This window comes from Notolabrus celidotus, chromosome 13 (genome assembly GCF_009762535.1).
Source record: "Notolabrus celidotus isolate fNotCel1 chromosome 13, fNotCel1.pri, whole genome shotgun sequence".
Classification (NCBI taxonomy): Eukaryota; Metazoa; Chordata; class Actinopteri; order Labriformes; family Labridae; genus Notolabrus; species Notolabrus celidotus.
Window position 1 is genome coordinate 7,823,466 of NC_048284.1, and position 17,901 is coordinate 7,841,366.

The 17,901-nt window shown below is 39.1% G+C and overlaps 1 protein-coding gene across 1 annotated transcript in view; it reads left to right on the plus strand.

Moving 5' to 3' along the window:
- ryr3 (ryanodine receptor 3) overlaps positions 1-17,901 on the plus strand; it is a 176,071-nt gene that overhangs the window by 16,664 nt on the left and 141,506 nt on the right. The window contains exons 2-3 of the mRNA XM_034699064.1: positions 4,309-4,428; positions 14,175-14,279. Of these exons, the coding sequence (XP_034554955.1) occupies positions 4,309-4,428; positions 14,175-14,279 (225 nt within the window). The remainder of the gene's footprint in view (positions 1-4,308; positions 4,429-14,174; positions 14,280-17,901) is intronic.

Here is a 17,901-nt window from a genome sequence, read left to right on the forward strand (position 1 = left end):
TGTTGGCTAGACTTGAGACTTTTTAGACCTGCAGGATCCGAAGGGAATCTTGAGGGGTGGCGAGGACGGGTGGGGTCAGGTTGGGAGATGGCAGGGTCAAGTTCCCGCTCTACACTTGGAAGCTGGGTGAAGCAGCCACCCAACCCCTCGCTTGCCTCCTCCCGCTGCAGCCCGGGGCCCTATACATAGTACTGATGCTGCTCTTTAGCTGTCTAGCAGATGGTCACACTGCTGCTGCGAGGATCACTTTGCCTCAGATTCACCAGATTCTCTGGCTGGGGATCAAGTCAGGGGTGCAGAGTGAGACAGAAAATGTCTTGGGAAAATGTCCTGGCTGTGGGTACACACTGCTATTTCATTAGTTTTGTAAGATCTAATCATAGAGATTGGATTTTTCATCAGAGAATTCTCACTCTGGCTCCGTTTTCAACATCAAACCGTCCCCTGCAGCGTCTCTTGGGGTTATATTTATTTAGAACGATGTTGGCATTATCATCCCTCCTGCTCTTCCTCCTAGTGCTTCACACTGCTCAGATGACTGGTTGGCATCCAGTCTATGTAGAGTTCGGATCCCAGAGCAGCTCAGACAACTGCTAGTTCTGAAGCTGCACTATCAAAGAGAGCAAAAAATCGATTTTTTCACATCAGAGAAGCTTTCCAGAGTGGTCATCAAGTATGCACGAATATTTATTATTCTCTTTCTTTTAGTGTAGTGATTTTTGTGTGGGGACCTCATTTCCTTTTTGAGGATAGTCCTAACAGAAAAACTGAAGATTTAATGATACCAGTCACTTTTATAGAACAATTGGCACTAAAAATAGCCGTTACATAAGCCCCACAAAAGCATGCAACTTCACACATGAAGTTTTAGTATGCTGCTAATGTTGCCAGGCTGTACCGGTTTCATACGGCCACTAGAATCCTAAACAGCTGAAAATAAATAGGCGTATTTACTCGATTTTTAAGAGGTGACAAGTCTTCGGTCATCCTGTGGCCATATTGAGTTTCCCCCCATATCTGTGGCCTGAAACAACAACATCTATGTTTTCCTCCATCACAAGACGACCAGGATAGCTGCAGCAGTGTTCCAGGGCCAATACTGATGCTTTCTGCTATCAGTTATCACCTCCCTGAAGCCTGAAGTCGGCTCATTGGGTATTTAAGTCACTGCTTGTGAGGAGTGCTGTGCTGGCCTAGCCCCACATTCACTTCCCTGTGACATTTAACTCTAATGTATTTACATTAAAAAGTGCCTGAAGATCGATTTTTATTACTCTGCAACACAAACCTCCAAAAGTACATCTTTAATACTGTTGATAAATCTTTACGGCTTGAGTTCTTGTGTTTTGGATCTACTTTAATTAGCTTCTGTTCGAATTACTGTAGATCACAGTGCGCTGATTATAAGTTGTTAATACCCGGCTTCCATACTAATGATGTGGCTGTGTTAAATGCTTGATTCTGATTGGTCAACAGCCATAACAATGGTTATTAAGTCTGAATAGGTAAGGCAACGCAAGTGCAAACCTGATCACACGTCACACATATCAAATCAATCCACAGAAAGGAGTCTAGCATTTTTAGGATTTCTGTTGACAATGTGACAAAAAACGTTACTTTCCGATAGCATAAAAAAACATGGAGGATGTTATTTATAATTGATTGCTCTGCAGTAGGGTTGCAAAGGCATGGAAAATTTCCAGTAAATTTTCATGGGAAGTTAAGCTGGGGAATTTTGGAAATATTCCAAATTGGAAACTTCCCATGGGAATTTATGGGAATCTATTGGAATTAACTGGGAATCAAGGGTAATTTAATGGAAATGTATCCTGTCCAAGCATAAATATTTGTTCTGTACATCAAATTTGTTAAATATATGACCACATAATATCATCAAAACTTACTTCACTTTGTGTAGTCCACAGGCTCAAATGTGTGGTTTCAATAGCCTTGTTCTCTGGGCTCAAAAGTGTGGTCCAGGATTCTAGAAATCATCTGTGCATGTGATGGAGGAATGCACAGTGCATGTAGGGGGCGTGGTCTCAATAGCTCTGCAGTAAGCAGTGTGCTATGTGCATGTGATTGAGGAATAGCATATATATTCAACTGTACTTGTGTGAAATCTGGTTGTTTTAGTCAGGATTATGCTAAAATATATTTACTCAACTATATTTAAGTTCCCTATTAAGAGCCAACCTTCAATTTAGTAAATTCCTGGTTTATTCCCATAAATTCCCATGGAAAGTTTCCAACTTTGAAAATTCCCAGAATTTTGACACCCTACCCTGGAGAGCATAAAACATAAGATTGATGGATGGCTGACCAGTCACCAGCAGAGAGGAGAGGACAGGAAGTGGGAAACAGCGCCAAAATTAGCAAAGGACGTTAAAATAAACAAAGAGCTGAGTGAGAGACATCTACCAAATGGAAGACAACAGACACAAACACAAGATATTATATGCTTTAGCTGTGCTACAGGTCTGGTAGGAAGAAAAATGTCATCAGTAAAGTTACGGAGGAGACCTTACGCAAATGTTTAGACTTTACCGTGAATGAAGATGTTAAGTTTAATGTTAATACCACCTGTAAGTAGGCTGACGAGAGTACCAATGCCAAAGAAGGGCTACTAACCATTGAAGCGAAGCTAAGCTAGATAAATACAACATTTATAAATCAATCAAATCATCTTTAGATCAATACATAATGTATTTTACTTTAACTGGTAGACAAGTAATAATTAGGATAATCTCATTACAAATAAAAACCTCTTCAGTGGGACGAGACCCCTCTGCTCCATATTGAGATCTTGTCTCATTTTGCCTGGATTCTATTTCACATATTCACCAGCTAACTAAACATTACCCCTTACATAACCTGAGAACACAAAGCATGAAAAGATGCCTTCAAAGGATAATTTGCAGGGCAGGATTTCACAAGAACAGCTCCATCCTGATGAATTCAAAGTGCTTTATTGTTAAGTGAGAAGACAGTCAGGTTTAGTGTCTTTTATGGTTGTTAACACATCCCACATATTTAAGCCAGAAAGACAGAGGATGTAATTTGTGATTCAGTGCCAATGCATAATAGAAAGCCTAACATAACATGAACAAAGAAACTGACTCCGGGGCTCCTTCAAAGTCTGTTTGAACTTTAACGTCTCCTGAAAGAGCTGAAACAATCTGCCCTAATTCCCAGAAAACTGCTCTGACTTCAGCAAACGCCACCATGTCATGACTTTATGTTGTTTCCATCTTTAAAGGGATGTGACGCTACATTTAAAAAGCACAGATGTCTTATTTATTGTTTGTTATTTATGTCTTTAATGCTTAAAATCATCCAAGGGTGTAATGAGCTGCGTTTAGAAAAACCGAAGAATCCTTTGAGATCATTTTCCTCACTCGAGAGTCCCGACCATGTGGGGAGGTGGCCTTTGCGATCACATTTGATTTTCGAGTTTTGGGTCCTGGGTGCCATTGGCTGAAACACTGTCAGGGTCTGTTATCTCGCCTCCTGAGTCTGTGGGTGCTGTGCAGCCTGTATCTAAATCTATTGAATTAATACTGCTGTGAAGGAGGTGGGAGTCAGAACCATGGCAACCATCAGCTCAGATTAGTGTGGGACGTGAGCTGGCATGAGGCATGAACACACACATACACACATACACACACATACACACAGTGCACAAATAAATCAATAACTGTGTGTGTGTTGCCAAATAGAGCGCGACCCTCTCGACCCTTACAGATACAGATGTTCATTTATTGGTTGCACTGATTGAATCAGGCTTTCCCTCTCTCCCACTGAGATACCAGAGTCTGTGTAACAGGTCTGAACATGATATTACACCAAGCTGCTTTACAGCCACTGTTATTGATTAATTATAAATATATATATATATGCTGCTGAAATGATTGTTCAGTTTTGACAATGCTATTTTCCTGAACTGTCGTTTTATCTGATTTCCTCAACAGTCTGTTAAAAAATGTCCTCTCTTTGTGTACTTTGTAACTCTGGATGTTGTTTTTAACTTCTTCAAAACACCAGGCTATAGAATAGATACTTTATTGATGGTTATACCAAATGCCGCCACTTATCTTGTCTAAAAGTTGTAAACTATGTTTCAAAAAAGCAGTAGCTTCTACGACAACCAGATCCAACTTTTGTAAACCTCAACCTCAAGCGATGGTGGCATAAGTGGTAACAAAACTGAGCCAATGTGGACTATTTCCCTCTTGTCTCCTCATGTTTATCTTGGATAGGTCGTTGTCAGACATTTATTGGCATTAACGCTCCTCTCTCCTCTGGCAGGAAGATGAGGTGGTGCTCCAGTGTGTGGCCACCATCCAGAAGGAGCATCGCAAGTTTTGCTTGGCCGCTGAAGGACTCGGGAACCGTGTCTGTTACCTGGAACCAACGTCTGAAGCTAAGGTGAGGGTGGCACAAAGCCCTGCTTGAATTTGTATTTTGGGGTCTAGATATTTTACAAAAAAGGAAAGTTGGTGACAGGTTAGAATGGGGAACTTTGGGAAAAGTTAAAGTACATTCATGACCTTAATAGTGAATTACTTCTCTGAGAAACCTTCTCTGACCACTGACTCAAGAAGAAAATCAATTTCTCTGTTACAATGTTTGTGTGTTGTCCAAGATTTACTGATATGTTCTGTCCTCTGTAAACAAACAGATCTATTCAATGAGCTCCAGCTATGATAATAACCCCCATTAATATATAGTTATCATAAAGTTGTCATGCAATTGAACTGTCAATATTTGGGTCAATTTATCACTTAAAGTGTCAGAGGCTGTACATTTTATTAATTCATACATTATATTAAGCTAATTGTTAAATGGTTAGCTATTCTGAGTTTAAGCTCAAGGATAAAAAATTATCCTTTATTGTCAGTGAAACCATTTAGCAGCATTTTACTTTACTAATGTAACTCTTTTATTTACTTTTTACTTTGGTAAAGCTAGTTTAACTATTTGAACAAGTTTTGCATTTGTTTCATCTTATCATTTTTTGCCATGTATCTCTGGAAGCTGACCCTTTGACCTGTCTACTTTTTGCAGCCTATTTTATCAGTTTGTTCATCAATTAAACGTTCTTCATTTTTATTTTTTTCAAACAGCTTATTCCTAATTTGCAACATTTTATTCACTATTGTTTAAAGGTTTGTCATTTTAACCAGTTTTGAACCATTTATTTCTTCATTCTCTACAGATTATTCATTATTTTTAACAGTTTGTTCATATTTTTTAATAGTCCATTTGTCACGATTTAACACTAATAATTTTCAACAATTTATCTGTTTACTTTCTATTTATGATGACCTAGCACTAGTAAGCACCAGTAGCATTAATGGAGACAGGCCCTTGTACTCTGGGCTTATTTAGAGTTTTTGGAGGACTTTGTTTAAACTAATAACTAATACACACTTGGTGCACTAAAATTCCAGGTATTTGTATGGGACATGCAATATACTTAACTTTTCTATTCATCATTTTTTACAGTTAATTCATCAATTTTTATTTTCATTTCATTTCATTTCATTTTAATTTGATGCTCAGACCATGATCACATGGTATGGAGCCACAGAACATAAATTGCAAATAACAAAACAATATAATGATGGCACACGGCATGTTTGAAGTACAACAGATCTTACTTAAAGGCACTGTGAGGAGTGTTTAACCTGCTGAAAAAAAGACTGAAACTGACACTGATGCCTCTTTATGACCTTCAAAAGCAAACAAAACCATGAACAACAACACTGATACCTTCTCTGTTGTCATTTTGAATGTCTTAAACCACGTGTCAGACCACTTTGTTGGGTGTTTTTATGGCAAATAATCACATTGAGTTATCAATGGCTGTTAAAAGACATTAGGGTGAGTTTTTGTTGAAAACACTTCTTTTGCGTGTACAGAACAAGAGATAAGAGGTATCACTTGGTCCACAAGGGGCTGCCAAAATTGATATAAATCAAAAGTTCCTCACAGCAGCTTTAAGCAATGGAAGGACATTCTTCAGAAAAGCTCCTAATTTACAGATAAGTTTTGGCTTATCTGATTTCAAAAGCAAAATTAATTTAAACACAGAGGCACGTTGAAAATAATACCTGGGTATGAACCTCTCTCTATTATTCAGAATGCTTGTGTTCCTGCATTCAAACAAAATATGGTACTCATCCCCTACACTATCATCATTACAGAGATTACAAATCCTCAGTTTTCTATCCAGGCCTTTATACCTTCCCGTGACCTTAGGGATCCTGGTGTTATTCGTTCTAAAATTACAAATAGCCTTTCTATACTTCTGGTTTTCAAATAACAAATATTTTTCTAGTTTTACATCTCGTTTAAATTGTACATATAAATCACATGATGTCATTTTATCCAGTTCACCTTGCCACTTTTGCAAAAATTGATCTTTACAACACATGATTCATAATTTTTTTTATATATTGTAGGATACTATTTGAACACTAAATCTTTAATTTGAGCTTTTTCAATTTTCTCTCTCTGACTGACAAAATATCTGAGAGCTAGCCGCTGTTATGCTAAACATTTCAATCGTTTATTCTAAACTTACAGTTTTTATTTTGTAACTGCTACAAATGAACAATTATTCATTTTAAATAGCAAATATTTAACCCTTTATGAGTTTCTTTTAGTGAACCATTGTAACAGTCTTCAACTGTTTTAATCATTAACTTATTGCCTTTGGGCTAACTAAGCTGGTTCAGCTGTTAGTTTCTTTACTATACAGAGTATTGCAGTAATTTGAATATGAGCAGTACATCTTAGTTTTTAGTTTTAGTTTATTTGTTTATTTGACGGGAACCATGCACAACACAACTGCTGGGCTAGATGAGCTTATTTACATCTGTGGTTGCTGGGCAGGAAGATCTAAGAACACACAATACAAACAATCTAAAAAGAAAATATTCAAACAACTGAAAACAACAGTATGTCACAGTAACACATATGTCTATATCTCCACTGGTTTGCTTTGAGCCATGATTTCAGTTTTGTTTTAAAAACACTGAAGCTTACGCAGTCAGATACTTTTACTGGATGAATTCAACCAGAAATGGAAAAGTGCTGAAGTGCCCCATTGTGTTGGAGTACCCCTGGTTTGGACTCAGTCAGTGGGCACATTGGTAAAGGAAAAGCTTTTAAGTAATGACAGAGTGAGGATTAATTTTATTCAACATTCAGCAGACGTTCATGAAATGTGATTAACTCAGTGCAGTTTGCTTCAAATCTTGAAATTGACACCATCACACCACAAAATGAATATCTGAACATTTAGTTTCAGAATAACCATTCATCAAGCTTTACTGGAGGATGGTGATAATTAGTTTTTTCTGTCAAAATTTTTGAACAATAAAAACAATTCTCCTACAAAGTAACATAGATTCACAAAACAAGGATGCATCCAGCAAAGTCTGCAGTCCACTTTTGTTTGTTGGCAGTCCTTCGTCCTGAGTGTAAATCAAAGAGACACTTAAGATTACTTTCACTTAAAGCCATCTGTTTATCCTCTTTACCACTTATTGAGATGAGCTTTCCTGTCAGGTACTGGGGCTGAATTAGATTCTGCGCAGGCCTCTTGGTGCAAAGTACAACCACATAAATAAAAACAATCTTAAAATGGGTGCCTTGGGGGTGTGGTGGAAAAGCACCCCACTGCTGCTTCACTGATCCAGGTTCAGTCCCCGCTGTGTTGCTTCCAGCTTGGCCAGAACCCCAACAAACAAAACTGACAGTGCTTTTGGTGCCAGTTATGGATCACATGCTTGTTTCTGCACTGTTGCACCCCATTGGTTTGACAGGGAGCCCAGGCAGACAAACAACTTGTGTAAATATTAGATATACAGGATAGTTTTGACCATGTTTGTTGTCAAGGGAGTGAAGTTTTGTGGCTGTGATGGTGTTTTTGAAAATGTCCTGCCCGTTGTGTTGTAGCAACACAACAGAGCTGTCAGTGTTTTGTTAAATATGTCATTAATCTTTTTGGCAAGATGCAGTGTTTTCATGTTGAAATGAGGCAGATTGTGTTTTCTCTGGAGAGGATGTTTGTTAATATGAACAGAAGTTTTGTCCAGTATTATGTGCATCATTCATCACAACATTTCAATTGATTTTTCTAAGACAATTAATGACGTAGAGCAAGTTTGTTGTCAATCAGTAAAGCATATTTCTGTGGATTAATTAAACATTGAAGCGTATCTTTTTATACAGATGATGTTCTGTTTTATTTTTGTCTTTCACACTTACTGTTCGTGTCAGATTGATAATTATAAGATCGCAGCTGTAAAAACTTGTCAGTGGCATCAGGTTGTGATGTTTTCATGAGCTCTGCATGTAAAGTAAAGCCACCAAGCAGAGAGACTTTGAATAGACTTTGTTGATGTGAGGGCATGTGTCTGTTCACCCACCTGCGCAGAGCTTAAGGCAGCCCATCACTAAAACCTCTCTCCCCCTGACCTCCATTTCGGTGACAATGCCTTTGGCCATCTTTGGTGTGAAGTGAAGTGGACTGTCGAGGGTGACGATGTGGTTTGGCACGAAGGGAGGGGAGTCATCTGCCGGCTGATCTCAGGTGTTGACACCTCATTTCTCTAATGAAGCCTGGTTTCCCGTCGCTGCTGGTAGAGAAGCCAGAAGGTCCAATTAAAGACAGGTTTCAAGGCAGGGTTGAAATATGATGTTGCTAAACATATGTGCAACCATTCTGTGTTTTCATCTCCTGTCATCACAGTGGCATTGCCCATTTATACATTTAAATATTCAGGAGGACTCACACCTTTCTTAGTAAGGTGTACCACTAAAATCCTCCCCCTATTTTTTTGTAAAGGGTTACCATAATGCCACTCAGGTTCATTGAACAAATAGATCATACCGGTCTATTTGATAATTGGTTCATGAAGTTCATTTCCATTTTATCACATACACTGAACCAAACATGGACATCTCAGTGACGTCAACCATTGGTTTATGAAGTAGTGTTACAAAGCCAAAAGATGTATGTCGCCATATTGGAAATGCTGACTCAATCAGCCTGGAATAAAGAAACACCATCCATAGGTTGGGTTGTTTCTTTCCACTTGAATTCCCCAGAATTAATTTGGTTTCAGCTGCCCCATTGTTTCCCACGAAGACGTGAATATCTGGTAACAAATCATGGATACTACCTTAAATTAGGGCCTGTGTCCACTGCCTATATTCACTACAAAGCCAAGCGGCAACCTCCAGTCTCAAAATATGAAGCCTATGCGGAAGTGTTATAAGCTGCAATTCATCAAGCATCTGCTTGAGGCTGGCTGCAGAAACACCGGAAACCACATACACACCACTTCAAAAAAGACGATCTTTGCAGTAATAATAAACATGTTTACAGCCTGGTTCAAAAAACGGCTTGGGTCTACGTAGCTAATTTCTCTATCGGCTAACGTGACAGTTCAGAAGATATTAAGATTATGAGTTTTGCCCGAATAAGGACATGACTGACTTGACTGACAGGCGGTAACACTGTATCTGTTGGCGAGGAGGCTCAAACCCCGCCTCTTTACCTCAAACTAAGTTTGGTTGAGTTCAGCATTTCCAATATGGCTGCCGCCGATGACTGGCTTCAAAGCAGCGCTCAGGAACATATGAGTGACGTCACGGATACTAGGTCCATTATTTATACAGTCTATGATACTACCCTAAATTAGGGCCTGTGTCCACTGCCTATACTCAGTACAAAACCCATGCAGTTCGGTGTTTTCATGCAATGTAGTTCAACTTCTTGAATATTGTCCTGCTTAATGTCACTTATTCATCACAAACCAATCAAAACCAAGAAGGGGCGGGACTTCTGATGTCCACTTTGTTAAGACTCAATTGTCACTACTAGAGAAAGAAGAAGTCCTGGGAGACAACTTTTGTGACCTAGCAACAGTAAGCTCCAGTAAGAAGCACTTCTTAATGAGGTTGTAAGGACTGTGAGTGCAAAAAACTGCATTAATGGACACAGGCCCTTATTCTTGGGTTATGTGAGTTTTGGGGGGGGGGACGATTTTAAGCAATTATGAATACACACTTGGTGCACTAGTACTTCAGGTTGGTGTATGGGACTTGCTCAAAACAGGCCAATGTGATCAGGTTCATCATAATGACAGAGCTTATAAATCAGTATAAAAGAGGTGGATGTGTGTCTACACAGGAGACACTCATCAGTACGAATGATTCTTGTTGGTTTCAGTCTTTTTACAGGATTTGATTGAATAAAAACATAGAATCACTGACCTATCCTCTTATGGTACATGGTGTTATTTAGAATGAGTTTTTAAAACAGACTAATTTCAGCTCACATGCATTTCGTCCAGGAACAGAAGGGGAATAATGGGATTTACAACAGAAGCCGACTTAAGGAGATTGAATATTTCATTTCATTTCACTCCTTTGAATAGCATTACATTGCCTGTTGTAATACTCTTGATAGTGGAATAATCCTGTTTGATCTACTGAAGGACGATTTTGCTCATTTTTACAGGGTTATATTACTGTGCTGAATTAAACCCCCCACAGAGTATGGAAAAATGACTTTCTAAAAGGTCAATATGACCACTAAGACAGTCTTTTTCTATTTCCAGCCTCAGGGAGAATGTTGTGTACAGTATGTACAACAAACTCTTAAAAACGTATGTTAATTGAAGCACTGGATTTGAATTATTCATTGGTGGTGTAAGGTCTGCAGCAGGTTGAGATTTAGAGGGTCACATGACACCACAAATACAGCTATGTCATGCAAAATTGAGTTTTCATGCCCCAGGAAAAAAAAAAAAAGTATTCAGCTGACCCTGTCTGGAACTAGTTGTGCAATAACTTAAATTTGGAGCTCAATCTTTCATAAATCTTCTTCAATATGTTTCTACCTATTTTTATTACCAAAAACATTGTATATGGGTGTGATGAGTATCTGATTGGCTAGTGCTTGTTGGTTGAAACCTACATAGGTGGACACATGCACAAACACCTAGTGGTGTTGGAGACTCCAATGCATGTTTGTGTTGAGTTACAGAGCAGCTCCTTCCTCATTATCACCCTGCAGCCATCCCCCTCTGCTCCCCGTTCTCACTTCCCTGCAGGGGTCAAGGGTCAGCCGGTTGTGTTTCTTGTGTCAAGGCTGTCTCCCAACACCTTAAATTATCCTTCTCCAATGTTAGCACAGCAAGGAAAGCAGAACTCGTTTTTTTGTAGCAAGTTACTCTTGCAGAAAAGAGATAAACAGTAAATACAGTCTAAATATATAAAGGTGGTTTAAGGATATGAAGTTTTGCTAAGGTTATGAGGGTTTGAGAGTTAATGAGCTGGAGCTAATATGGTTGTTTACATGTTGTTGTTTACACATATAGTCAGTAGGGTAATGTTAATCAACACTGCCATCTAGCACTTCATATAGTCAACTCATTTTTCATCATTTGACAAGCAGATGCAAGTCATGAGCAGGTTCCCAGGTCTGCCTCCAAACTACTTTTGAACATCTCATAAGCCTCACTTGATTTTTCAGTGTCCTCTTTTTGCTTCAGCTCCAAGACTGAACTTCAGATGTTTCATTTTTTTATCCCAGTTTCATTCGTTATTTTGCTGTGAACGCTCTCTTATCAGTGAATTATTTATGATCATCATCAGTTATTGCTGAATTATTGAACCACAGCAGACATGCATTGAAAGTTTACCGACAGTCTGACTGTGAAAGCCAAATCTCCAGCTATTACAGAGAAGAGCCAAACAGCACTGTGGTGTGCTGGAGGAAAATTAGGCCTATACAAACTGATTATTGGTCACTTCATCCGCATGCTGCACACCTTTTGACAACCCTCCTCAGAATCCCCCAGCCACTCATTAGCAACACACCGGGAGAGCGGGGAAGTTGCAATGCGTCAGAATTATTTATGAGCTCCTTTCCTCACTGAGCAGTTTAATCATTTCTGTTGGTCTCTTGTCTCTGATGAAGGCCTGCAATTAATTTGGTAACCAGTTGCTGCTGCTAATGCCTGGTAGAAATGGTAATGTAGAGGGGATGTGTGTGTGTGTGTGTGTGTGTGTGTGTGTGTGTGTGTGTGTGTGTGTGTGTGTGTGTGTGTGTGTGTGTGGTCCATCTTGTTTCTATTGAATTGGTCGATTTAATTAAGATGCATTAAGATCCTAAAACAAGACTCCAGATGTATATTAGCATTTTTGCTTAATCTGGCATGTCTGCATCCTGTTAACATCTTGTACATTTACACAGATCATCATTTAGGTACTTAAACAAACTACAGAATTATTCAACAGTTTGTTCCTGTCAAGCACTCTGATTGGACAAGAAGTATCCTGAGTGCTGATAAAAAGCACTACATCACTGGAACTTTTACTATAGCTGTGTTCCTATTCAGGGGCTGCAGCATTCGAAGATTGAATCTGTCACTGTGGTCTTCAAAGGCTGTCCTATTTCGAAGGCTCCTTCAAATATGGCAGACAAGGGGTGCCATTGGCCTAGCGGTCTGAGCGTGCGCCCCATATACAGAGGCTATAGGCTTCATCGCAGAGGTCGCAGGCTCGATTCTAGCCTCGACCATTTACTGCATGTCCTCCCCCACTCTCTACTCCCCACATTTCCTGTCTCTTTCTTTGCACCCCAATTCAAACAAGATGGTACACACTGTTAAAACACTGTTGAGTTATAGTATTTGCTGCAAAAATGCCAAACACATTGAAACTTGAAATTGTTGTTGAAGGTGTAATGACGTTAGCTATGTTAGCCAGCTAACCACCCAATGCCAGGCTACAGGGGCAGTGCTATGTGATGCCAGCATGTGGTGGGAATGGTTGGTGACTTAAAACTCCTGTGAGGACTTTTTATCTCCTCATGAAACATACTGAAATTAAGAGTACTGCCTCTATATGAGCTACAAAAGCAAACGAGACTATCAGAAATAAGTCTGCCGCTTTCTTTATTGGCATTTTCAATGCCTGAGACCGCTGTGAGGGGGTAGGTATTGGGCCAGACGACTGATAGCACGCTGAAGAAACAGCCTTTTTCTTATTTTTCCACAATTATTGGCAATGGGTGAATTATTTGACCATTACAGACGGCAAGATGAGATTATTGTGTCAGAAAACATGATCAGCACACAGAAAAAGAAAGATACCACTTTGTCCACAGGGGGCGCCAAAATCAAAACAAATTAAAGTTCCTCACAGGAGCTTTAAGCAGGGAACCCTCAATCTGACCAACCTACACTGGCTGTACAAAAGCTGGGTCCTTTGAATGCTGCAGCCTCTGGTGTGGGACACAGCTTTTGAGTATCACTCTTCCTCTGTGATGTTTTCTGAATACAGTTATTTAACACTCCAGAAGACATTGTTCAAGTGCATTGATTAGCTGCTTCCACCAAATTACAATATAGACTTTTTGTCATTGGTTGCATGATAAATTAAGACACATACACAAATGTATATGACACAAAGTAGCTTGTCTATGATAACCAGGGACACGAACAGGGTAACCACATTGCAGGAGAATGTTTGGGATGTTTGGAAGGATGCAGTTTTAGTGAGGCTGTGGAACTAGTTCATTTGGTTAAACCAAAACTACAATTTTAGGTGACGATATGCTGCTTGTTGAACTGTTGTATAAAAGCAGTATCATGCACCAGCACTATGGTGACCTCCAGCTTTCGACTAAATCACAGCAGTGCTGTTATTCAGCATAACATCATCTCAACCCATATGATATTGTTCTGGTACAGGCAGAACTTAAACATAGCTGTCTAATTCTCAGCTGGTGTTTTCTATGATGATGGAGAGATATACAAGTTTTTGATTGACATTATAAATATGAATAAAAGTGTGTATTTTTATACTTTTAGCTCTGTGCTCTTTGGTCCATTGTGTAGAGGCTGCCTAAGTGTGAATGCTAAATCTAACCATCTGCCATAGTGATACCAAAAATCAGAGTAAAATATTAAAGGTATTTAAAGGAGCATAAACTCCTGTCGTATTGTTATTCTGTTCTGTTTTTGCTCAGCATGCCTTCTCATTGCATTCTAGACTGATGTTTCTTTCCCTCTGTCCCTTGTCCTCTTTTACCCCCTACCCTCCACCCTTCTTAATTCCTTGTTGTTCTCCTTTCCCCCCTGCAGTATGTTCCTCCAGACCTGTGTATTTGTAACTTTGTGTTGGAGCAGTCTCTGTCAGTGCGGGCCCTGCAGGAGATGCTGGCTAACACTGGGCAGAACAGCGAAGGGGTGAGTACTGCCCCCCATTCCACCGATATCCCACTGCTCTCTGTGTCTTATCATGCACACACACACACACACACTGGAGACAAGCACTCACAAACATATACGAGCACACTTACCTACACATATCAATCTGTTGTGTATTAGTTTTTGTATTACCTGGTGTAACAGATTGACGTTCTTCTTCTTCTCTGTATACAATGTAACATAATTTATCCAAAGGGACATTTATTGAGTTAACTTCAAAAGAAAACCCTCGCTGGCAGAGCGGTCACAGTAAATTCAAATGCACTAAATCTGCTGGGTTCAGATACGGGAAACTGGCCTGATTGGAAGTACTTCAGTGATTTTTTTTTAAGGCCACCCACTCCAAGCCAAGTCCAGCGATGAATCTATTGCTGTTGTTCCAAAAATGATGCATTCAAATGCTGTCAGGTCTTTTTTGCCAAGAACAGAACCGGCAGAATGAAGCAGCACTTCAAACCTCCTTTAACATCAGAGTGGGAAATCGAATGCACATCAAGTAAAACTATGTCGCCATTAAATTACAATTTACAAGTCAACATTTACCTAAATGAATGCTGACATAAACAAACAAGTACCTGCTGGCTCTGCTGGCTGGACCTTGGCCATAGTGGATGTCCCACTTCCCCACTTGGAGAAAAGTACATCTTCTGTCCACACAAATGTGTCTGGAACCTGGAAGAAAAGAGCATGAATAAATCAGTGATTTCAATCTCAAACAAACAAAAAAAACTGCCCTTTTACTGTTAGTGTAGGTTTTATTGAGCACTTGACTTCATTACTAGCTATAAATACCAGCTGGTGCCATAACAGTTATACCAATTACTTTAAGTTCATGAGTAATCTCAAGGCATAAATCAAGTAAAGTACAAAAACAAATGTAAAATACCAACATTCATAGACATTTTAAAGGTACAGTGTGTAGTTTTTAGTGACATTTAACAGAACAGACTTGAATATTATAGTCATAAGTGTGTTCCAATTGGCGTTTATTGACCTGATTATAATAATCACATTGTTTTTTGTTAACTTAGAATGAGCTTTTTACATCTACATAAGGAGCAGGCCACCATCGTGCACTGCCTTGTTTCTGCAGTAGCACAGAATGGACACACTAGCAACGGCCATATGGGTTTCAAGAGGGGAAATGCACTGATTGGAAGTCAAAGAAGAAAAGAGTGCTTGTGTTTTGTACTAAATAATTCGTACTGATATTAGTGTTTAATGGCAAAAACTAGGGATGCACGATTTTGGGTTTTTGCCGATATCTGTTATGCCGATATTTTACAACTTATTTAGCTGATTACCAATTCCGATATTTTTTTCCGCACACCTAATTGTAGAGATCATCAATTCTCTTCTGTATTGGAATTAGCATACAGTATTATGGTGATACCCTTATCACATTTGTTATGTAATATCCATTTATATACTTAATCCTTAAAACTGCATATTTATTTATGACAATTGCTTTCAAACAAAATTCATACAAAAATATACATCCTACTTTAAACTTGGATAATGCTCTCCCTGAGACAATCATAACAATACCCACAAACAGGGCAAATTTGGCCAATTTCACATTTGACATAGTAAGTAAACCTAACCTCTGTTCACAGGGAACATGTGAAAAGTGCAACTGTACAGCAATTAAACCCACATTAAATAAAACTGTTTACTCTTTGACAGTAAATGTGCCTAAATTAGTCAGCTACATGTACCTTACAGACTGCTGCTTAAATTCAAATTTAACTTAAAATATGAGCCCAACATGTGTGCAGCAGCCCATTATTTTATCTGTTAATTATATCGGTGGATATCGGTGTGTTGGCCGATATCCGATAGTTCATTTTTAAGCCAATATCGTCCAATAACGTGCCGATAATATTGCGCATCCCTAGTAAAAACTTGACAAATGGAGGATCATATATGATGCATCACAGCGGCTTCTTGTCCTTTAGAATCTGACCAGTAGATATCGTTAAATATTCTCATTTCTGCACACTGTGCCTTTAAAAACAAAAGTTATATCCTGTCAAAGTTATATAAAAAATGTCAGCTGAATCTGAATCATGGGGGCTTTTATTTTGAAGGTAAGGTCATTTGCCAAGAAAGGATGGAAATTGCACTAGGCAGCATGTTGTTGTATTTTATATGTGTTGATAACAGAGGGTTGTTTCTTTCATCTAGTTAGGTGCACTTAGAGAAAGTAATTTACAACATACTTTATTACTGTAATGGACAAGAAATCTATAACAATGAGTATGAATGGAAACAGGCTGTTTAAACACAGCACTAATTAAGCTTGCCAGATCCCAGATGTCTAGACCGGAAAAAGCTTGGTTGCTCATTGGCACTTAATTTAAACTGTGTCTGTGGTAAAATGTTCAAATTCTATAAGAAGGTTTGACTCTATCCCAATAGACCCTATGCAGCAATATTCTGAACTACTTCATCACACAGAGCAGCGAATGAATCCTAAGTAGAAGCTGTCATGTTTCATTTCCTGTAACACGCTCCAGATTTGAAAAGAGAGATCAGAAGTCTGTGATAATGAAAGGCCAGCAGGGTTCAAAGAAAGGAGAGAAATAACCTATGAGTTCTCTGCAGCATCCCCAACCTCCTCTCTCCTCAACCCTCTGCCCTTTTTGATTTACGCTAAATAGTGCAGGCCCCCTTTCCTCCCTGCTTCACTCGAGCCCACTTGGCATGTTTATTAGAGCAGGTAAGTCAGGTCTGATCAGAGCAGAGACTCTGCAGAGCCAGGGGAAAGTCATCGACAGAATGAAGCACTCCAGTGGCCCACGTGTGGACTGTAAACGCCTGTCAGGTGCTGACATTCACTCATGCTGCTGCGCTCTAACTGAGTCATTTCATGTGTCATTTAATCTCATCATCCAGCACTTCTTCATCCAGAGGAGGGAGGTCAGGATTCAGGAAACGGTTTGGGAGGAGGACTTACCTCCAGATATGTTTTTGGGAACAACTAAGAGAAAACAGCGCTTAATTATTGATTAGTTCCTTGCTCTTAATTTAGGCAAAAAAACTACAACATACAAGAAACTGCTTTTTTTTTCATCAATGTTCCTATGAGATACACATGGTCTGGATTGATTGTGAAGTCATTTCTTAATTATAGCATCCATGCATTATAAATGTTATAGGTTAATGCTCTGGACAGACCACTTGTATCTAGGAACAGAGATGGCAAAGCTATGGAAGCATGAATCCTTGTGCAGTACAGCTGCAGCACTACAGAGCATTACAGTACAATCTACAAAATGAGTACAAAACTCCCACAATACATATCCACCATATTCACATGGCCACCACTTTACTGAAATGTTATATGCCTGGAGTTGGATGCTGAAATGTTGTACTTCTTAGTTCCAGGAAAGTGACAAAGCTTCTTGATTGATGAGCATTGAAGCTCCAACAACTTGTTGTGTAACCCATAGGCTAGCTTCCTTGCTAACTTTACTGTTTGATATAGTGTTACATTTCCCAATAGGATATGCAAAACTTTCTAGCTAAAGTTAATGTGGGCAAATCAACAGTTTTTTATCTAGGAACTGTTTAATGCGAGTATTAGCTGTTGTGACCA